At 45.2% G+C, this 22,832-nt stretch overlaps 1 protein-coding gene across 5 annotated transcripts; it reads left to right on the top strand.

Annotated features, from left to right (window-relative positions):
- The first annotated feature begins 1,249 nt into the window (after window positions 1-1,249).
- On the top strand, window positions 1,250-22,338 carry TMEM170A (transmembrane protein 170A). Of its 5 annotated transcripts, none has more exons than XM_032156404.2 (3): window positions 1,250-1,607; window positions 14,453-14,554; window positions 18,548-22,338. In XM_032156404.2, exons 1-3 carry the CDS (start codon window positions 1,475-1,477, stop codon window positions 18,676-18,678), a joined length of 366 nt encoding a protein of 121 aa, XP_032012295.1. In that variant the 5' UTR covers window positions 1,250-1,474; the 3' UTR covers window positions 18,679-22,338. The 5 variants fall into 5 exon arrangements, with proteins under 5 accessions (XP_032012295.1, XP_032012294.1, XP_032012296.1 ...); XM_032156403.2 differs by having other exon boundaries at window positions 1,261-1,607; window positions 14,453-14,623; XM_032156405.2 differs by lacking the exon at window positions 1,250-1,607 and adding an exon at window positions 1,650-1,843 and having other exon boundaries at window positions 14,453-14,623.
- Window positions 22,339-22,832: the final 494 nt, after the last annotated feature.

A 22,832-nucleotide genomic window follows, 5' to 3' on the forward strand; every position in this document is an offset into this window, starting at 1 on the left:
AGGTGGAGGTTGCGGTGAGCTGAGATTTCGACACTGCACTCCAGCCTGGGCAACAAAGTGAGACTGTGTCTCAAAACAAACCAATCAAACAAAAACATTATTCGTCAAAAGCCTCTTCATCACCTGGAACCTTGTGGACATTACTTATCCTTGGTAACTGTCCTTCCAGAACACTATTGTTATTGGCTGCTATGGTCTGAATGTGTTCCCCCAAATTCATATCCTGAAACTTCATGGGAATGCGATAGTATTGAGAGGAGGGGCCTTTAGGAGACGATTAAAGTCAGAAGAGCGGAGCCCGCATTATGGGATTAGGACTCTTATAAAAGGGATTTGGAGAGTGTGCTCCCTTTGTTAACATGTGAGGACGCCTGGGCGGTGCTATCAGTGAGGAACGGGCCGTCCTCAGACATGGAACCTGCTGTGACCTTGATCTTGGACCTCCCAGCTTCCAGAACTGTGAGGAAATAAATTTCTGTTCTTAATAAATTGCCCACTCTCAGGTACTTTGTTACAGCAGTGCAAACAGACTGAACATTAGCTTATTCCTTTTTGCGATTTCTCTACCTTTATTTTAACAGGCTCTCTGAAGGGAGGTGAGACAAAAATGTGTGATCCACGAGGTCAGCAGATTGAGACCATCCTGGCTAACACGATGAAACCCCGTCTCTACTAAAACTACAAAAAATTAGCCGGGTGTGGTGGCGGGTGCCTGTAGTCCCAGCGACTCGGGAGGCTGAGGCAGGAGAATGGCTTGAACCCGGGAGGCGGAGCTTGCAGTGAGCCGAGATCGCGCCACTGCACTCCAGCCTGGGTCACAGAGCGAGACTCCGTCTCAAAAAAAGAAAAAAAAATGTGATCCAGTTTTGTTGCTCTGAACTGAATCTCTTTACATTTTATTTTACTTAAAACTAAGTCGAGCTCTATAGAGGCTATATAGCTTCCCTCCCATTCCGGTCCCACACCAGCCTTTGCATGGGCTCTTTCTACTATCAGCTTTAAATAGAGAACGTTCTTGTTCTGTTCATGAAGGTTTCATAAATGCTGCAGTTCAGTCATAACTGGAACTTCACATATCCGTTCCATCACTGTATTTTTCCAGATCCCTGGTAAATCCGTATCTCGGGTCTGGTGGGGCGCATGCAATTCCCCATTTTCTCACAGGCGGCGCTGCAGACAAGGGCAGAGCAGAGCGCGCTGTCCCAGAGCGCGCCGTCCAGGAGGGGGCGCGTCCGGGGGGCTGGGTCTGTGCGAGCCCTGCGCAACGTTGGGGGCGGGAACAACCCTGGCCCTGCGCCGAGCGCTGCGGCGCCTTGTGATTGGAGGAGGCAACGGTCACTTGGCAGCGCCGTTGGGATTGGGGGAAGAGGGCCCCGGCTGGAGGTGACGCTGAGGCGGTGAGGGTGAGTCTGGGCCGACCGCTGCCGCACTTCGGGTGCTCGTCCCTCATTTCTCTGTGGTGAATGGCGACGGGATGGAGCGCGAGGGGAGCGGCGGCAGCGGCGGGTCGGCCGGGCTCCTGCAGCAGATCCTGAGCCTGAAAGTTGTGCCGCGGGTGGGCAACGGGACCCTGTGCCCCAACTCTACTTCCCTCTGCTCCTTCCCAGGTAAGGCCCGCCCCGCGCCTGCGCACTGCGCGCCCCGCCGTCGCCTTACCCGGGCTGTGGGCGCCCCGAGTCTGGGCGGGGTACCCGGTGCGCCGCCGCATGGCGGTATGGGCGCTGTCCTCCGGGAGGGGGGCCCTGCTGCTCGCCTGGAGCCCCTTTCCCCATCACTTCCTCGGCGGTCCCTGAGGCGGAGCCCTGGAGTCCTGCTGGGCGTGAGATGCAGGGAGCGGCCGCAGGTGGGCCCGGGGCTGGAGGGCGCTCGGCCGCCACCCGAGCGGGTCTTGGCCTTGAGCTTCCGAGCGCCTCAGGTTCAGAGCTGCACCCCTCGAGCCCGTGAGGCGGTGGTCCCCGCCCTGCCTGGGTTGCCCCACGGCTCCCGGCCTCCTTTGAGGGGCCACGGAGCGGCCCGGCCCGGCTGAGGAGTCAGAGCTCGCGCTCTCCTTGCCCGGGGACTGCAGCCCGGCCCCTCCGCGCGGGCGGTGGTTCGCTGATCGCGGGCGCCTCGGGCCAAATTCACCCCCTCCGAGACCCGCTCCGCTTTCTAGGAATCTGTTTCCCAGACCTGGTGCCACCTGTTGCTGTGTCTCCCACCAAGCCTTCCAGATCTTTGGCACAGCTTCCTTTGAACTCTTCCTCCCCGCTGCGGCTTGAGCTGGGCCTGCTAGGAGGGTTGCTCAGAATTCTAATGCCAGGAAGAACGCTCCGTGCCCGGAAAGCTGGAGGGAAGAGAGAGGACTTCACCTGGGAAGGAGGAGAAAGGCTTTGAGGGGGGCACAGTTATTTATGTAGACCTTGAAAGGCAGGAAGACTGGGGCCCGTGGCCCTGGAAGGGGAGGTGGGGCTCCCAGCAGAAAGAACTGAGATCTTCGTAAACAGTGAGGGACCAGAGCAGAGGGAAGGAGGACGAGATTCCAGACTCTAGTTCCAAACAAGGCACCTGTGATTTCTCATCCCCTGGGCAGCGACTGCCAGGCGCCATTCAGCGGACACCTGGGACTTGCAGTGTTATGTGCCCAGGGATTTTCCCGGACGGGATTGTGAAGTAGCGGGTAAGGTCATCAGGCAGGTTGGGGTCAGATGCAGATGTTCGCTTGTGGTCATGCCTGAAATGAGAATCTGGCAGCTCACGTTATTTCAGAAGGTGCTAGGATCACTTTTGACAGTGATATCAAAAAACTGATGGTATTCTGGGTACCCTGTGTGAAAAATGAAATGTTCAGGCAATCTGGAGGCACTATTGAGACCAAATTAATCTTTGTTTCCTTAATTTTCTCCTTTCCTGAAAAATTTCAAGCCTGCCGAACAGTTGAGAGAACAGTACAACAAATACCCATGTACCCTTTACTTAGACTCAGTAATATTTTGATTCTTTGGCTTTCTCTGTCTCTCTTTCTCTCTTTCTCTCTCTCTCTCTCTATATATATAATCACATGTATTACATATATATCACACTTAGATATAGGTCACATGTCTCATTTCAACTCGAGTTATTCAATAGGAAGTTGCAGAAGTCGTAACACTTAACCTGATGCCTGATAATCTTAGCATATATCTTTTAAAAACCATTTTCTTTTTTTTTTTTTTTTTTTGAGACGGAGTTTTGCTCTCTTACCCAGGCTGCAGTGCAGTGGCACGATCTCGGCTCACTGCAAGCTCCGCCTCCCGGGTTCACACCATTCTCCTGCCTCAGCCTCCCGAGTCGCTGGGACTACAGGCGCCCGCCACCACGCCCGGCTAATTTTTTGTATTTTTAGTAGTGACGGGGTTTCACCGTGGTATCGATCTCCTGACCTCGTGATCCACCCGCCTCGGCCTGCCAAAGTGCTGGGATTACAAGCGTGAGCCACCGCGCCCGGCCCTAAAAACCATTTTCTATCCACAAAACCATATCACATCCAAGAAATTGAACATGATAGAATAATGTTACGTAATGTATGGGCCTTGTTTAAATTTCCCCAATTGTCCACATAGATTTTTTTCCTTAAAAAAAGTATATATTCCATGATCTAAGGTTCACACATTGCATTAAGTTGTCCGTCTCTTTAGTTTCATTTAGCTAAAACGGTTCCTTCCTTGTTTGAGTTTTTTAAGACGGACATTTTAGAAGAGTCCATGTGAGTTGTTTTATAGACTGTTTTACAATCTAGGTTCATTAGTTTGTCTTCATGATTAGATTCAGATTAAACATTTTTGGTCAGAACGCTACCTACCTAGGTGATGTCCACTCACCAGTACATCACATCAAGAGACACTGAATGTCAGCCCGGCTCGGTGGCTCACACCTGTAATCCCAGCACTTTGGGAGGCTGAGGCAGGCGTATCACCTGAAGTCAGGAGTTCAAGACCAGCCTGGCCAACATGGCAAAACCTTGTCTCTACTAAAAAGTCAGGCATAGTGGTGTGTGCCTGTAATCCCAGCTACTGGGGAGGCCGAGGCACGAGAATCTCTTGAACCCAGGAGGCAGAGGTTGCAGTGAGCCAAGATTGCGCCACTGCAGTTCAGCCTGGGTGACAGAGCGAGGCTTCGTCTCAACAAAAAAAGAGACATTGAATGTCAATTTGTATCTTCATTGATACTACTAAGTTTGATCATTTGGTGAAGATGGTGTCTATGAAAACTCTACTGTAAGGGTACCTGCATCCTCTTAATTAAACGTCATATGTAGGGTCATAAGTTGGAACTGAATAGCCTGTTGAGTCTCTGGCTTTTAGTTCCCTTTTGTTAAGAAAAGATTGAGATAAGTGGATTTGGGATAGGTTTAATACATCACAGTAGATAATCTGTAGCCATGTGAGTTGTTTTACTTTCAGAACTTTTTTCTGAAAATATTAAACTTCAGTATGTTCTTGAGTTTATGATTACTGTTATGGGTATGTAACTTGGGGTGTCGATTACCGGAGATCGTTTATTCATTAAGTATACATTTGGCCAAGTGCAAACTCTGGTCTGGTGGTATGAGCAGGTATGAGGCATAGCCCTTGACCCCAAGTAGATCAGAATTTGGTAGTAAACACATAACCTCCCTGCTGTGTCTCGTCTTTAGTAGGAATAATGGGTATAATAAATACATGAAGTTATATCCTATTTGAGACACCGAAGTCTGCTTAACAGGAGTTGCATTCATTGTCCTGAATCTGTTGTATTGCTATTTTGGCCCCACAGAAAAGGTTACTTGCAGTTTATGCCGACTCATTATGGCAGAATCATTGTTCTGAAGTATTCTGACATATTTATGTATACGAGGAAGTACTGAATTGATTTTTTCTTTATTACCTGTATTTGCGGTTTAGCCATTTACCTAAGAAGGGTTAGGTAGACATCTAAATGACTAAATTGCCCGGTTGCGGTGGCTCACACCTGTAATCCCAGCACTTTGGGAGGCCGAAGCAGGCAGATCATCTGAGGTCAGGAGTTCGAGACTAGCCTGGCCAACATGGTGACACCCCATCTCTACTAAAAATACAAAAATTTGCGGGGCATGGTGGTGCATGCCTGTAATTCCAGCTACTCGGGAGGCTGAGGCAGGAGAATTGCTTGAACCTGGGAGGGGGAGGTTGCAGTGTGCTGACATCATGCCACTGCACTCCAGCCTGGGCCACAGAGCGAGATTGTCTCAAAAATAAATAAATAAATATAAGTAAATGGCTAAACTGCAAATGCAGGTTAAAATTTTTTCCTTTATTGTTGCCATTTTTAACAAACCTCAAAACCAAGAAACTGAGATCTTCATCTTGTATCAAGAATGACATTCATCTTCGGAAGATACAGATTTCACTAAATCAGTGTCAAATTAGATCTAGTAATAATTAAAAACCCACTAATGTTTTTGTGTCGTCCTTGGAGGAATCAAAACTGGTCACACTTGGACCAGTCATTTATTCATTCACTCAAAAAATATGTGCTCAGTGTTGATTGTGTGCCTGTTGTTTTCTAGGCACCAAGTCAAGATGCCATAGTAACAAAACAAAGCCCCTTCCCACGTGGAACTTTCATTCCAATGGGGAGAGAGAAAACAAACAAAACAGCTGGTGGTGAGGGGCCTCGGAAGGGGCAGGGCCTGTATGGTGGGGGTGGAATGCTGTTTGCTGTAAAGTGGTGGGGCCGCCCTGGATGGTGATGATATTGGAGTCAAAATCTGAAGAAAGTGAGTAATGAGCCAACAGCTACTGGGGGAAGAGCGTGTGTTCTAGGCCAGGGAGCAGCAGATTCAGAGGCCCTGAAACAGGAGCTTGCAGAAGAAACACTGAGGAGCCCAGGGTGCCTGGAGGGACTGTGTGGGCAAGGCACAGAGGAGGAGGGGAGGGCAGATCGTGGAGGGCTCTACTGGGGAGTTTTGAACAGAGATGGGATGATTCTGACTTTTTAAAGAAGTGTACAATCCAGTGGTTTTTAGTATATTTATAGAGTTATACAACTGTCACAATTAATTTGAAAATATTTGCATCATCCTGAGAAGAAACCTTCTTTGTACAAAGAAGAAACTTAAGAAACTTACCGGCTTTGCATGGAGAGTAGATGGAAGGTCCCATCAGGACAGACAAGGTCTGGTCAGGCTAGGACACAGAGACCACTGAGGTGAGGCAGGCCAGGGGCACACCCAAGTACCAGGGAGGAGCAGGCAGGCAGTATCCGGAGAGAGGTGGTTGACTCCAGTTGGTAGTTCAGTGGGCACATCATCTTGTTAGGGAGGAGTGGAGCGGACAGTTGGACCTCCAGGCAGGGAGGTGGGGTTTGGCAAGAGAGGGTGCAGGGCTGCAGGCTGATGGGTAATTAATATCAAGATAGCCCAACTTCAGCATGGAGTTGCAGGACTGCGTAAGACTCTTTTTTTTTTTTTTTTTTTTTGAGATGGAGTTTTGCTCTGTCCCCCAGGCTGGAGTGCAATGGCATGATCTTGGCTCACTGCAGCCTCTGCCTTGCAGGATCAAGTGATTCTCCTGCCTCAGCCTCCTGAGTAGCTGGGATTACAGGCAGGCGCCACTACACCTGGCTAAATTTTGTACTTTTAGTAGAAATGGGGTTTCACTATGTTGGCCAGGCTGGTCTTGAACTCCTGACCTCAGGTGATCCTCCTACCTCAGCCTCCTAAAGTGCTGGGATTACAGGCGTGAGTCACCACGCCCTGCCAAGACTACATAAGACTCTTAATCCCCAGGAGGACTCGTGGTCTGCTTAGAACCCCAGCTTCAGAGGAACTGGCTGTGTTGACCCAGTTGTTCACTGGAACACAAGATGAGAGTGGGGCCAGCTGGAAGGAGGGCTGAGTGCTGAGCCTCATGCTGCCCACTTGGCTCAGGTTCTTTCCATTGCTGCCATTTGGGGCCAGGTTGGTCATGAGGCCTTGGTTGGGAGTTAGGTGACTCTGCTGTGACGATTAGAGGCCAGGGAGCCAGCCATTATAGACCCCTTTTGTTAATACAGAATCCACTAGAGGATTCTGCTCTCTGTCCTTTTTCACTGCAGTATCTTTCTGAATATGTATCTTAAAGATATCTCTGTGTAGGCCAGGCGCAGTGGCTCATGCCTGTAATCCCAGCATTTTGGGAGGCCAAGGCGGGTGGATCACCTGACGTCAGGAGTTCGAGACCAGCCTGGCCAATATGGTGAAACCCTATCTCTACTAAAAATACCAAAATTAGCCGGGCGTGGTGGCATGCACCTGTAGTCCTAGCTACTTGGGAGGCTGAGGCAGAAGAATTGCTTAAACCCAGGAGGCAGAGATTGCAGTGAGTCGAGATCACGCCACTGCACTTCAGCCTGGGCAACAGAGTGAGACTGTCTCAAAAAAAAAAAAAAAAGGATATGTCTCTCTAAAAATATATCCTCAAGGAAATCCTCAAATATCTTTTAGGATAGGGATCTTAGTCTTTTTACTGATATGTCAGCATATAGAACGAGGTCAATATATATTTGATTGATCAGTGATTAACTTCTTAGTGTTTTTATGACTCTGCTATTGCTACTGTAATTAATTCCATAAATTTAGCAGTTTAAAGCCATACAGATTTTATTGTCTTACAGTTATGAAGGTCAGAAGTGCAAGTTGGGTGTGTGTGGGCTAAAACCGAGGTTTAGCAGCCTGTGTTCCTTATGGAGCCTCTAGTAAGAACTTTTTTCCTTGCCTTTTCCAGCATATAGAGGCCACATACAATCCCTGATGCTTGGCCTCTTCCTCTTCTTCATAGCCAGCAGCATAACATCTTCAAATCTCTCTGACTCTTACCTCTTACCTTCCTCTTACAAAGACCCTGTGATTACATTAGACCTAACTGGAAAATCCAAGACAATCTCCTTTTGCAAGATCCTTACTTTAGCCACCACAATGCCCCTTTTCCCATGTAAGGTAATCTATTCACAGGTTTTGGAGATGGAGATGCAAACACCTTTGGGAGCCCATTCTACCACAATGCTTAATCTCATTTTCCAATATCATATTGTATTACAGATTAATTACCTGATTTAACTTCACCATAGGGAGATGATGTGCCTTTAGCTGCCAAAGTAAACAAAGCTGAAGTAATATACTTGCTTTAAAGCAGTGAACAAATAAATACTGTAGGATATGTAGACAAAGATTTCTGAGGGAGTTTTGAGCCAGCGAAATGAAAAGTACTGTATGACAATCGATAAATAGCTATTAAATAGATGGCAAATTAAGATGCAGTAGATTAAAGGGAAATCACTTAGTTTTTTAAAAAGCGTTTTAGATCCAGGTTTGCCTTTGCTATTTAGAGTCCTGTAATAACCTCATGTGAAAGTGTTTTATAAGCTGTATTCCTCTACTCATCTATAATAAAACCTTTTTTTCCTACTTGACATGACTTTAGTGATGCTATATAAAATACATAGTGAAGGAGCTAATGGATGTGGCTCAGGGTTGTAGGGGGTGCAGTGCCTCCACCCTTTCTTAGAACCTCAGAGAGGTGTTGGCCTGCTATGTATGCCAGACGCTGTTTAAAAATTGGCCTTTAAGCTTTTTGGAAAATTGAGATGTGGGTTGGTGACTTAGCAGGCCTCCTGGGGCAGGGGCTGTGCTCCTAGGCAAGTGGGGATGGGTGACATTTTTGTCTCAGCATAGGCCGCCATAACAAAATACCACAGACTAGCTGTCTTAAATAACAGACATTATCTCCTCAGTTCTGGAGGCTGGAAGGCTGGGATTAGGGTGCAGGATGGTTGGGTTCTGGTGAAGACCCTCTTCCTGACTTGCAGGTGGCTGCCTTCACATGGCAGACAGAGAGAGGTATCAAGAGATTGAGAATCTCTTCCTCTCATTAGACCACAGTCCTGTTGGGTTTAACACAGGAATAGTAGGGGCACTTAATTCAGCCCTTAGCAGTTGGATGGCATACCTGTGTTCCAACCTGCTTTCCTGGAAATTACCAGCTTCGTGTGTTTCCGGCATATTAAGGCTTCGCCTCCCAGTTCAAGGCCTCAGTGGTTCTGCGGCAGCTGGTAGGAAGCCAGGCTCCAGCAGTGCCTTGAATTACTGCAGAAAGCAGAGCTTATCTCTGAAACTCTGGCAGCTCCAGCAGAAGCCCTGCATAGCAGGGGCCCAGGGCTGGTCTCAGGTCAGTAGGGTCAGACAGCAGCCAAGTGAAGATTGTTCTCAGTTCTTGGAGGCAGGTTTGCATCCCATTTGTCCACTTTGGACCAGTGAATTCCTGATGCCATCATAGAACTTTCTGTAGACTAGGTGTTGGGGTGGTCAGAGGGTCAGATTGATTTGGGAGTGGCAGGTGAGGACTCGGGATAGAAGATGGTCTTTCTGCTTTGGAAGAGAAGCATGGTGCTGTGCTGTGGCTTGGGGATGAGCTGGTGGTGGGTGCTGGACAGGGGGCCTCAGCTGGGAGGCCAGGCTGCTCTTGACTGAGCCGGGGGCCACAGTGCTGCCCAGGCAGGAGCGATTTGTGTTGGCGCCGGAGCTCTGGCAGGTGCACGTTTGTTAGGGAGGAACAGTATCCAGACACAGGCACTGCTCCCTCTGGAGCTGCTGCCAGCCAGGGAGGGTGCGTCTCTGGGCAGCGAAAGGCAGGAATAGCTCCTGGCCTAATGGCGGCTAGAAAAGAAACTGCAGGAGGATATGGGTTGTTGTGGAAGAGGTGGGGCCTGAAACCCTGAGGACCAAGAATCCTGCCCTCAATTTCTGATTGATACTATTGACTAAAGGTGACTTTTTTCGTTGGTGGAGGAAGACTCATTCCTTAGCTTCCCGAGTCGCCAGGATTACAGGCGTGCGCCACCCCACCTAGCTAATTTTTGTATTTTTTGGTAGAGACGGTTTCACCGTGTTGGCCTGGCTGATCTGAAACTCCTAACCTCCGATGATCCACCCACCTCAGCCTCCAAAGTGCTGGTATTACAGATGTGACCTACTGTGCCCGGCCTCATTTGTTATTTTTAATAAGCATTGAGACCTAATTGGGGCATCCTTGATGTTTTCACCGAGAACCATTTATCCAAAACAGGACCTGAGCACTCTCACTGGAAGTATTCAGAATATGCTCTGAATTAAAGCTTTATTAAATCAAAATGAGCAAAGAATTTGAGCAGTCATCTGTGACAGTGCCAAGGGTGGGTTAAGGGGATTTGGCTCCACCCCTGTCTCCACTAACCCCTTAAGTCCAGCTTCTCAACAAGATTAAGAAGCCTGTATAAAGGGAATAAAAATACCTTCATAAAACTGTGGTTTTCATTGATCTGGGGGAAAAAACACACACACTAACAGTGTGCTTACAGTGCTAATACAGCTTCGGTAAAGCTTCTGGTCCTCCTCTCCTCCCTATTTCTAATCCCCTCAAGTGGATTGATGCCCCTGACTGGTCTCTTTTAAATCGTTTATCCCAATAGGCTCATTCTTCCTGAGCAGTTCATGTGAAAACAAAAGCTTTGTTTTTTTCTTTTTTTTTTTAAGTCTAGTTCTCTTGCCCTCGGCTCATTGCGACCTCTGCCTCCTGGGTTCAAGATTCTCGTGCTTCAGCCTCCTGAGTAGCTGGGATTACAGGCATTTGCCACCATGCCCGGCTAATTTTTGTGTATTTTTAGGAGAGACAGTGTTTCACCATGTTGGCCAGGCTGGTCTTGAACTCCCAGCTTCAAGTGCTGGGATTACAGGCATGAGCATCATTGCTGGCCTGTCTAATAAATATTTATTAAATAAACATGCTCAGTACATAGAAGCATTTCCACATACGTGTTTATTGTGTTTGTTTTCTCAAAAACAGGATCTTATTCTACATGCGCCTGGCTTTTGTTACTTCACAATGTGGCTTGGGCGTCTTGCCCCTTCAGTATATATACATCTATTGCATTTTTTGTTTGTTTGTTTTGAGATGGAGTCTCACTCTGTCGCCCAGGCTGGAGTGCAGTGGCACGATCTCGGCTCACTGCAAGCTCCGCCTCCCGGGTTCACGCCATTCTCCTGCCTCAGCCTCCCGAGTAGCTGGGACTACAGGTGCCCGCCTCCACGCCCGGCTAATTTTTTGTATTTTTAGTAGAGACGGGGTTTCACCATGTTAGCCAGGATGGTCTCAATCTCCTGACCTCGTGATCTGCCCGCCTCGGCCTCCCAAAGTGCTGGGATTACAGGTGTGAGCCACTGCGCCTGGCCCATCTATTGCATATTTTAATGGGACTTTGTAGTATTACGTGGGTGCACAGAATGTGTTTTCCAAATCCTACAGTGATAGCCATGCAGGTGACTTCTAGTTTTTGCTATTATAGACAATGCTGTTGGGACCTTCTTGTTACCTCTGTCCTTGCCTACCTATGCTTTTCTGTAGGGTGTATCCCTGGAATTAAAATTGTTGCAGCAAGGGCCATGCACATTTGACTTGAAAATTACCCTGCAAAAAGGTGGTTTTCCAGTTTGTATTCCAACTAGGAGTGTCAGGTCGGGCCTGTGGAACAATGTCGTGACAACTGTTACTGCTCACAACCTACACTGGCATTTCAGATCTTTTGTTCAGTCCTTAGTCTGGTGTCAAATTCCCCAAAGGGTGTCCCTCATCTGTCTTTGTAGCTTTAACTGTTATTGCTCTTTTTTTTTTTTTTTTTGAGACGGAGTGTCATTCTGTCACCCAGACTGGAGTGCAGTGATGTGATCTCAGCTCACTGTAACCTCTGCCTCCTGGGTTCAAGCGATTCTCCTGCCTCAGCCTCCCAAGTAGCTGGGACTACAGCTGCCCGCCACCATGCCCGGCTATTTTTTTTTTTTTTTTTTGTATTTTTAGTAGAGACAGGGTTTCACTATGTTGGCCAGGCTGGTCTTGAACTCCTGACCTCTTGATTAGCCCAGCTCGCCCTCCTAAAGTGGTGGGATTACAGGCGTGAGCTACCACGCCCAGCCATCATGGCTTTTATAAAGCCTCTGCGCTTTGGTAAAGCCCGTGGTTTTTAATCAGCGTAGTTTTGCCCCCCGGGGACATTTGACAATGTCTGGAAATATTTTTGGTTGACATAACTGGGAATAGAGTGCTGCGGGCCAGAGGTGCCTCTTCATATCCTACAGTGCACAGTGCAGCTCCCACAATGAAAAGTTATCTGGTCCAAATGTCAGTAGGGCGGAGGGCGGTGGTCAAGAAAGCTCTTCACTGATCTCAAAAATCACTTGCTACTTACCTGCCTCTAGCCAAGGATGGACAGTGAGTTTTATTTAATGTGTTACCGCCAATCCCTCCCTATGGGTAGCTAGAGAGCTACCTTGAGGATTCTAAGGCCTTGCCTTGGGTTCACTGGGGGGAAATGCTACATGGGCCATTTAACAAATTGTAAAGTCACATTCCAGCAGGATGGTTTTGTTTTCTTTATATTTTCCAGGGTACCTCATGCATATTTTTTCATACATAGTTGATGATTATATGTATCCTTAATGTTGCCTGAATTACAGACACCTTAAGAGTGATTAGAGTTCTGTAGGAGCCAGCTCTCCTAACCTGCACTGTTGTTTACCTGCCATTTGCTTTCAAGCCAAACATTTATATTTTCTGGTATTTATTTCATATCCTAAAGAGCTTTGAAATCCTAATAGGAGGTGATGGCTTGATGTTTACTGCATTCTCTTTAAAATGATTGTGGAATGGATATAATTGTCCTTTCCATTTTAGAAGACTGAGTGATCAAAAGGTCAGGAAAGATCAACAGGCATTGACTGCATAGTACCCTGCCAATTAGCACTTGGGCTTGTGCCTCTTATGGGGGAGTTATTTTTGTTTGGGTTTTTTGGTTTTTGGGGGGTTTTTTGAGACCGTCTCACCCTGTTGCCCAGGCAGGAGTGCAGTAGCATGATCTTGACTCGCTGCAGCCTCTGCCTCCCAGGCTCAAGCAATCCTCCCGCCTCAGCCTCTCGAGTAGCTAGGACTACAGGTATGCAATACCATGCCAGGCTAATTTTTATATTTTTATAGAGACAGGGTTTCGCTGTATTGCCCAAGCTAGTCTCGAACTCCTGGGCTGAAGCGACCTGCCCACCTTGGCCACCTAAAGTGTTAGGATTACAGTCGTGAGCCACCGTGCCCAGCCATGGTCGGGGGACATTATTTAGGTCAATTTTGAAATCTAGGTGAACCTTTTTTTTTTCAGTTTGAGGGTACAGGGATTGGTCAGCTTTTTCTGTGAAGGGCCAGATAGTAAATATTTTAGGCTTTATGGGTCATGTGGTCTGTGTCACTGTTAGCAGCTTTGCCCTTGAAGCTGGAAAGCAGCCATAAACAATACTTAAATGAAAGGGCATGGGTTGAATAAGTATGTGTGTACAAAACTCTTGTAAATGGTTTCAGATAAGTGTGTATGTATAAAATATTATGAATGGGTTCAGATAAGTCTGTGTAAAAAACAGGTGGTGGGTCTGTGGGCAGTAGTTTGTTGAACCCTCTAAAATCGTGAATATTTGGATATTTGACTGATGAACCCTACTTTGCAAGTAAATGATGCTGAAGGCCGGGTGCGGTGGCCTCACACCTGTAATCCCTGCCCTTTAGGAGGCCAAGGTGGGCGGATCGTTTGAGCCGAGGCAATCAAGACCAGCCTGGGCAACACAGTGAGACCCCATCTCTAAAGAAAATACAGGCCAGGCGCAGTGGCTCATGCCTGTTATCCTAGCACTTTGGGAGGCCAAGGCGGGCAGATCACCTGAGGTCAGGAGTTTGAGACCAGCCTGGTCAAACTCCCACTGCACTCCATCCTGGGCAACAGAGTAGTGAGACCCTGTCCCATAAAAAAAGAAAATACAAAAAAAAAAAAAAATTTTGCCAGGCGTGGTGGCACACATCTGTAGTTCCAGCTACTCCGGAGGCTGAGGTGGGAGAACACCCAGACCTAGGAGGTCAAGGCTGCAGTGAGCCATGATGGTGCCACTGCACTGCAGCCTGGGTGACAGAGTGAGACCCTGTCTTTAAAAATAAAAATTTTTGGCCGGGCATGGTGGCTCACACCTGTAATCCCAGCACTTTGGGAGGCCAAGGCAGGCGGATCACGAGGTCAGGAGACCGAGACCATCCTGGCTAACATGGTGAAACCCTGTCTCTACTAACAATACCAGAAACTAGCCGGGCGTGGTGGTGGGCACCTGTAGTCCCAGCTACTGGGGAGGCTGAGGCAGGAGAATGGTGTGAACCCGGGAGGCAGAGCTTGCAGTGAGCCGAGATCGCGCCACTGCTCTCCAGCCTGGGTGACAGAGCGAGACTCCGTCTCAAAAAAATAAAAAATAAAAAAAATAAAAATTTTTCAAAAAAAAGGAAAAAAGAAGTGGTGTTGAAAATGAAATCACGGGTATGATGAGTACCCTCTGCAATGATTGTCCTGGGAAAGGCAGTGATTCACAACCTTTCTTTGTCTTCCCTCACAGAGATGTGGTATGGTGTGTTCCTGTGGGCACTAGTGTCTTCTCTCTTCTTTCATGTCCCTGCTGGATTACTGGCCCTCTTCACCCTCAGACATCACAAATATGGTAGGTTCATGTCTGTAAGCATCCTGTTGATGGGCATCGTGGGACCAATTACTGCTGGAATCTTGACAAGTATGTTAGACATTAAAATACCAGTCAAAAATGTTTAATATGACTAGTCAATTTCAGGACGTATTTTAGAAAACATCTGAGTAGGATGAAGGAAAGAGTGGCTTTTAACCACAAGTCCAGACAGGGTCTCCCTATGTCACCAAGGCTGTAGTGCAGTGGTTGCAATCTTGGTTCACTGCAGCCTTGACCTCTTGGGCTCAAGTAATCCTCCCACATCAGCCTCCCAAGAAGCTTGGACTACAGGGGTGTGCCACCATGCCTGGCTAATTTTTTTGTATTTTTTGGAGAGACAGGGTTTTGTCATGTTGCCCAGGTCTCAAACTCCTGAGCTCAAGCGATCTGCCCACCTCGGCCTCCCAAAATGCTGGGATTACAGGCATGAGCCACTGTGCCTGGCCCAGTTTTTTTAATGTATTGTTTTTTTTTTCCACCCCCAAGGTCCTATTACTTGGCTAACCTCTTTGGCTTCTTGAATCAGAGTTCATCTCAGCGGATTCAGGGAAGTCTTGTTAAACTTTGTGAGATACATCTTGTGAGAGAGGCCACCAGCAAGAGGAAAATTTATCTTTTTGGAAGCTACTTCTCCTCTCTGATCAGCTATCACGTGAGCATTGGCCCTGCAAGATGGTTGGTGAATTACTTCCACTCATGTGGGTGTGGTTGCTGTAAAGATAGAAGACAAATTCTGATGACAAGAATTCTTTGCCAGGTGTAGTGGCTCATGACTGTAATCCCAGCACTTTGGGAGGCAGAGATGGGAGGCGTGCTGCAGCCCTGGAAATTGAGACTAGCCTCAGCAACATAGCAAGACCCCGTCTCTACAAATAAAAATAAAACATTTCGCTGAGTGTGGTAGTGTGAAATGGGAGGATTGCTGGAGCCAGGAGGTTCAGGCTGGGCTGCAGTGAGTCGTGATCACACCACAGCACTCCAGCCTGGGCCACAGAGCAACACCCGGGGGAAAAAAAAAGAATTCTTGCTTAGAAAAGTACCCCATTAGTGCTCTGGTTATTTTCTTCCCCTTAAGACTTTCTGAATAAGAATTGGAGTAACATGATGTTATAAATTATTTTCAGGCCTGTTTTTGTGGCGTTTGTTTTGTTACGGCTCTTGCTTATGGGATAAGACAGTTTAAATCATTTTAAAGCTCATGCATAAATATAAATGTATTTTATATAAATTGCAAATTCTAAGCAATTAAAATGTAAAATCCTCCATTTTCTCATCCCTAAATAATAGCCACAGTTTACATCTTGGTGTGTATTTCTTTTTTTAGGTATAGATGTAAACATAAGTACATTTTTATAATATAGAAATGTAATATTCCTACTGATTTGTAACTTTTTTTTACTGTGAATTGAAACCTTAGCATCAAGCAGAAATCGCCCTCTGTGTCTTTGACTTGAGGGTTTTTGTTTTTGTTTTTGTTTTTGTTTTGAGAGTAAGTGGCCTAGTTTCTCTGTGTTCTAACTGTATCACCTACTGCTGCTTTGGAGACCCTCTGCCCGGCTGCTAGGGCCTGTCTTAGTTTGTTCCTCATTAAAATAGGGGTAATACTACCCACCTCATACCCTTGCATGATTGAGCTAATGTGTATATGATGTACTTAAACATAATACCTGACACATAGTAATTGTCAAATAAATGTTGTATTCATTTCTATCTTTAAGGCTCTATGAATAGTCTGTTCCATTTCCATTTGCTGCTCCCTTGGATATACTTTTTCCTTTCTTCGCTTCATTATCCCAATCCCACTTTAGGGCCCAGTTCAAGTTCCTTAAGCTTCTTTCTACCCAACCCAGTCTTTCTTGTGTACCTAAATTTTGGAGGGGCCCAATGAAACATGTCTTTCAGATGTTAGTAACAAAATGTATGCATTGCCAGTGGAGGTGGGCATTTTAAATCACTAAATGTTCAAGGCAGCCAACCTTTGGTTAATATTGTTCTTTCTTCTTGTTAAAATATGTTAATATACCTTCATATCACATTTGTGAAATGTGCCAGGCATCGTGGCTTATGCCTGTAATCCCAGCACTTTGGGAAGCCAGGTTGGGAGGATTGCTTAAGTCCAAGAGTTCAAAATCAGCCTGGGCAACATAGTGAGACCCTGTCTCTACAAAAAATAAATAAATAGCCAGGTGTGGTGGCATGTGCCTGTAGTCCCAGCTGCTCAGGAGGATCACTTGAGCCCAGGAGGTTGAGGCTGCAGGGAGCCGTGATCATGCCACCGCATTCCAGCCTAGGTGAAAGAGTGAGACACTGTCCCAGAAAAAAAAAATTGTAAACGTGATTGAGACACTGTATGTTATTTTGCATTATTGCAAATCTGTTTTGTGTCCCCAGCTAGATTCCAAGTACCTTGAGAATAGGGATCATACCTTATAAAACACAGAAGTGTTCTGCAGATGAAAATTTGACTGAATGAACACACTATGACCAAGGAGAATTTTGTTTGGAGCATTTTGTGGGGATGGTCATCTGGGAAATCTGGATCTACTCTTTTCTTTTTAAAATTTTTATTATTTATATATTTATTTTTATTTGAGAACAGGGTCTTGTTCTGTCACCCAGGCTGGAGTGCAGTGGCATAGTCACAGCTCACTGCAGCCTTGACCTCCCAAGCTCAAGTGATCCCCCTACCTCAGCCATCCAAGCAACTAGGATTACAGGCACGTTCACCACACCCAGCTGATTTTTGTATTTTTTGTAAAGACAAGGTTTTGTCATGTTACCCAGGCTGGTCTCAAACTCCTGGGCTCAAGTGATGCTCCTGCCTCGGCCTTCCAAAATGCTGGAATTATAGGCTTGAGCCACTATACTTGGCCGGTTCTGTTTTTTTTTTTTGTTTTTTTTTTTGAGACAGGATCTTGTTCCGTTGCCCAGGCTTGAGTACAGTGTCGCAATTTCAGCTCACAACAACCTCCGCCTCCTGGGTTCAAGCAACTCTCCTGCCTCAGCCTCCAGAGTAGTAGGGATTATAGGCGCATGCTACCACATTTGGCTAATTTTTTGTATTTTTAGTAGAGACGGGGTTTCACCATGTTGCCCAGGCTGCTCTCAAACTCCTGAGCTCAGATGATCCACCCACCTCGGTCTCCCAAAGTGCTGGGATTACAGGCGTGAGCCACCGTGCCTGGCCGGATCTATTCTTTTCAAACGAATGAAATGTTAACTTTCTTGGTACAATGCTGAACTCGTATAGTAACTCAAATGGGTATCTGCATAGATACAGGAGTTTTCATTTTGTTTTCTCAATTTGCAGGAAGTTATAGTGACTAACATAATAAAAACAATCAATGACTTGGGAGACAGAAAGGAATCCCTGAGTATCTCTCCTGTCATGCCCTGTGAATGAATAACAACTTTATGGCTTAGAGTCCTCCTGTCTTCCCCTTTCACCCCTCTATTCCCTCCTCCATCCATTTCTTGAAGGGAACTATGAGTATGATAGAAGGTGGAGCGGGGATTCCCTGTGGCCTGAAACATTTCTTGCTTAGTATAACTCAAAAGATTCTTTTTCATTTGTTACCAAAAATGTATTAGGTCCCTGTTAAAGGCTAGCCATGGGGTAACTGGTAGGGGAATACACAGATAAATTTTTGAGTTCATAATCTGGTCATGTGGGAATTGCTATCTTTGTGATTTTGATTATTTCTTCCAGATTATTTTATTCAATAAATCTAGGAGACTCTGGGTTTTAAGGAGTCAGCATCTAAAAGTGATCTTGCCAGCCATGCAATGAATACTCAAAGTGTAGAGTAGTCCACAGAAAGAATAGGGAAAACCTAACATTTCTGTAAGATTTAAATTTCAATATAAAATCTGGAACATTCTACTTACAGTAGTATTTTAAATGTTGTATATTCATGAGTTTGTTAACCTTGGTTTTTTGTTTTTGTTTAACATTCTTGCATTTTAAATCAGGTGCAGCTATTGCTGGAGTTTACCGAGCAGCAGGGAAGGAAATGATACCATTTGAAGCCCTCACTTTGGGCACTGGACAGACGTTTTGCATCGTGGTGGTCTCCTTTTTACGGATTTTAGCTACTCTATAGCATACATCCTTATGCTGAGATGTTGAACTTAAACTTTATGGAATCCTCCAAGAGAATACATTATGGAGTGTAGTGTTTTCTTAGTTCTACAAAGGGAAGCAACTTGGATGAACAGGAACGTGAAGGACAACACATCTCAGCCTTTTCTTCATTTTGAAGCTCCTAGAATTGAAGACTTCTGTGGACTCATCGTTCTCAACCAAAACAAGTCTTTTGGCTTTCTTTTTTGTAGATATTTAATTTAAGCAGTTTTCACGTGTACCTTTACCCAAGCCAAGTCAACAGCGTCTCTGGGGTGGCATCCTTTGCACTGAAATTTACAGTATTCTGTGAGATGTTGCATATTTTGAAGAAACCATGGAAGATACTGGTTTATTTCAAATGAGCAGAGTATGTTGTATTAAAATCTTATCTAATCTTGATTAAAATTTGGCAAACTCTTTTCTTTGCTACATCTTAGTGACAATAAATGCCAGATAGGTTTTGGTTGAGTATAGTTTTGAAAACAAAGTTGGTGAAATAAAGCAGGAAAAAAAGTTTAAGTATAACTCAAGTAGTGGCTTTGGTTCCACTGTTTATAAAGAAAAAGTAGGTAACAATGAATAATGTGACATTTTCTGGACAACTGTCTTGACCTCTGATTAAGATATTTTAAGAGATGTGAATTTGTTATTTTGTATGTTTTATCAAAATAAGCTAGCTAATTTAGACTTTTTAGATTTTCTGTACCACCTTTCCCTATCACTTTTAATTCTCTTAATTTTATTTCATTTCATTGGAAACATACATACCCTATTAAATGGCTTGAGTTGGAAATTTTAAGCCAGATTGGTTTGGACATTGAGGCACACATAAGATACCTTAAGCATTCTGTCATAGTTTTTCTTAGTGACTTTGGTATACTAATGACCCTTGAGAAACTATAGAAGTGCATCTGAAACTAGAGTTAGTGGTTATTGATTTTTTAGCTTAATGTGTTTACCTAGTGGTGACTCTTCAGCCCACTTTTACAGTATTGGGTATCAACTCCCAGAAAGTGCCTAAAGTTTAATGTTCAGATATGTACCCACTCTCTTTACATTTTTATTCAAAAGAATTTGTATCTTTAAAGAGATTTAAATATCAAGAGTTTTTTTTAAACTTAATTTTAGCTATTTAAATTTTTATTCTACTGCCCAACTTTCTTTTTCATTAAAAGGCCTGAAAACTGTGACTTTTTGAAAGGGAAAGAATCGCGGAAATTAAGTATCTAATGTGATCCTTTCCACCTAAACTGTTTTGTATGGAATACAATCAGTGTGGTGGTAGTGGTGGTGGTTATCTGCAAAATAGTTTCTGGTGATTAAATCTGACTTTTTTTTTTTTTTTTTTTTTTTAATGAGATGGAGTCTCACTCTGTTGCCCAGGCTAGGGTGCAGTGGTGCAATCTCAGCTCACTCCAACCTCTGCCACCCAGGTTCAAGCAATTGTCCTGCCTCAATCCCCTGAGTAGCTGGGATTACAGGCACCTGCCACCGCGCCCTGCTAATTTTTGTATTGGCCAGGCTGGTCTTGAACTCCTGACCTCGTGATTCACCCGCCTCGGCCTCCCAAAGTGCTGGGATTACAGGCGTGAGCCACCGCGCCTGGCCATAAATCTGACATCTTTAAAGGAAAGTTTTCATTGTGAGATTAAGGCTTAACAGCCCATGAGGTCATATGCACATGAACGTATCTATTCCATTTAAAGCAATACGCACTCTGGCTTCTGATTAAAAATAGCCAGGAGGAGAGTCTCCGAATCTACTGTGATTCTGGAGTCTGCCCAATTTGAAAAAAAAAAAGAGAAAGAAAAAAGTCAGGAGGACTAATTTGCCAGGGAAACTCATAGAAAAGAATTACAAAGAGATTACAAAAGTTGGACATATTCTTTTGACTAATTAGACCACTTATGGCTGGGTGCAGTGGCTCACACCTATAATCCCAGCACTTTGGGAGGTCGATGTGGGAGGATTGCTTGAGCCCAAGAGTTCAAGATTGGCCTGGGCAACACAGTGAGACCTCGTCTCTACTACAAAATAAAAAAAAATTAGCTGGGCGTGGCCCCAACTACTCAAGAACCTAAAGTGGGAGAATCACTTGTGCCTGGGAGGTTCAGGCTGCTGTGAGCCGAGATCACGCCACTGAACTCCAGCTTAGGCCACAGGGCAAGACCCTGACTTAATATTATTAATTTTGGTAATTAACTTATCAAAACTATAGTGACATGTACACAGGCAGAAACTTATAAGTAGAGTTGTAATGCAGTCAAATATTCTTACAAATGCCCTAACAAGAAGCTCAAATCTTTCTTACAGGCAAATTGTAAAAATTCTAGTTTTTTGTTTAAAGAGCTGTGATTTTCAAAAGTATCCCTTCAGTTTAAGAAATCTGGGGAATTGGTAACTTTTTTTTTTTTTTTTTTTTTTGAGACAGAGCCTCGCTGTCGCCCAGGCTGGAGTGCAGTGGCGCAATCTCGGCTCACTGCAGGCTCCGCCCCCCAGGATTCACGCCATTCTCCTGCCTCAGCCTCCAGAGTAGCTGGGACTACAGGCGCCCGCCATCTCGCCCGGCTAATTTTTTGTATTTTTAGTAGAGACGGGGTTTCACTGTTTAGACAGGATGGTCTCGATGTCCTGAGCTCGTGATCTGCCCACCTCGGCCTCCCAAAGTGCTGGGATTACAGGCGTGAGCCACCGCGCCTGGCCAGGTAACTTTTCTTATGGGAAATGATTGCCATCATCTCTACTGAAGGATGCCTCTTACTGAAAAATGTCTTTTGAAGGAGTTCTCGCCTAAAGCATTCTTTGGATATAATTTCATACACTAAACATATGGGCCAGTAGTTAGTGGGCCCCTCCTCTTAAATACTAACTTTTGAAGTACTGATACATGATTAAAATGTTAGATACTTTTCACTGGAGCTAAGACATAAAATTAGGGCATTTTGAAAGGTGTATTTGTTTCTCTTGTTTGATATACTTTGATTATCTACTCTTTTTAAAAACTTCACATATAAAAGATATCTTCAAATTACCGAGTGTTTCATGCATCCTAGTAGGTGAAGTATTCTCCAGTGAATAAATATATATATATAGACTTTAAATAGCTTGAGCACTGTAGCTTGAAATGTTTTCAGGGAAAGACTATTTGAATCATAAGGAATAGCTATGATTTTCTTTTTTATGTCTCAAATATAGAATTTGGGGGTGGTCACTCAGATGGAAGAATATTGGCAATTGTGTTGAACATTTTACCTTACATAGTTTTGAGAATTTTGGCCAAAAACTGATTTCTTAGAAATATCCTCCCCCAGCTATGCTTTGGTTTTTTTGTTTTTTTGTTTTGAGATGGAGTCTTGCTTTGTTGCCCAGGCTGGAGTGCAGTGGCGTGATCTCGGCTTACTGCAAGCTCCGCCTCCTGGGTTCACGCCATTCTCCTGCCTCAGCCTCCCGAGTAGCTGGGACTACAGGCATCCGTCACTATGCCCAGCTAATTTTTTGTATTTTTAGTAGAGACGGGGTTTCACCATGTTAGCCAGGATGGTCTCGATCTCCTGACCTTGTGATCCGCCCGCCTCCACCTCCCAAAGTGCTGGGATTACAGGCATGAGCCACCACGCCCGGCCTATGCTTTGTTTTTTTTTTAAAAAAAAAAAAAAAAAAGTGCAAGAGAGGGAGGGAGGCAGCCTCCTGACCATAAAAGCTGATTTCTTGATTTTTTTTTTTTTGAAATGGAGTCTTGCTGTGTCTCCAAGGCTGGAGTGCAGTGGCGTGGTCTTGGCTCACTGCAGCCTCTGTTTCGTGGGTTCAAGTGATTCTGCCTTGGCCGCTGAGTAACTAGGATTACTGGCACCTGCCACAAGGCCCAGCTAATTTCTGTATTTTTAGTAGAGACAGGGTTTCATCATGTTGAACAGGCTGGTCTCGAACTCCTGACTTCAAGTGATCCACCCGCCTCGGCCTCCCAACATGATGGGACTACAGACATGAGCCATCGTGCTTGGCCTTCTTGATTCTTGAATATGGGGTTTTGAGGTGAAAGCATTTCATGAAAACTTAAGTTCATAGACAAGAGCATCATGAATATCCTAAAAGAGGTGTCTGTGCTTTTTTTTTCTGGCCAAAAATATTACT

The sequence above is a fragment of the Hylobates moloch genome, unplaced genomic scaffold (genome assembly GCF_009828535.3).
Source record: "Hylobates moloch isolate HMO894 unplaced genomic scaffold, HMol_V3 SCAFFOLD_6, whole genome shotgun sequence".
In the NCBI taxonomy this organism is placed as follows: Eukaryota; Metazoa; Chordata; class Mammalia; order Primates; family Hylobatidae; genus Hylobates; species Hylobates moloch.

Coding starts and splice junctions, on each gene's coding strand:
- TMEM170A (XM_032156403.2), top strand. CDS start 1,475: ATGGAGCGCGAGGGGAGCGGCGGCAGCGGCGGGTCGGCCGGGCTCCTG. Junction 1,608..14,452: donor TTCCCTCTGCTCCTTCCCAG/GTAAGGCCCGCC, acceptor CTTCCCTCACAG/AGATGTGGTATGGTGTGTTC. Junction 14,624..18,547: donor TACTGCTGGAATCTTGACAA/GTATGTTAGACA, acceptor ATTTTAAATCAG/GTGCAGCTATTGCTGGAGTT.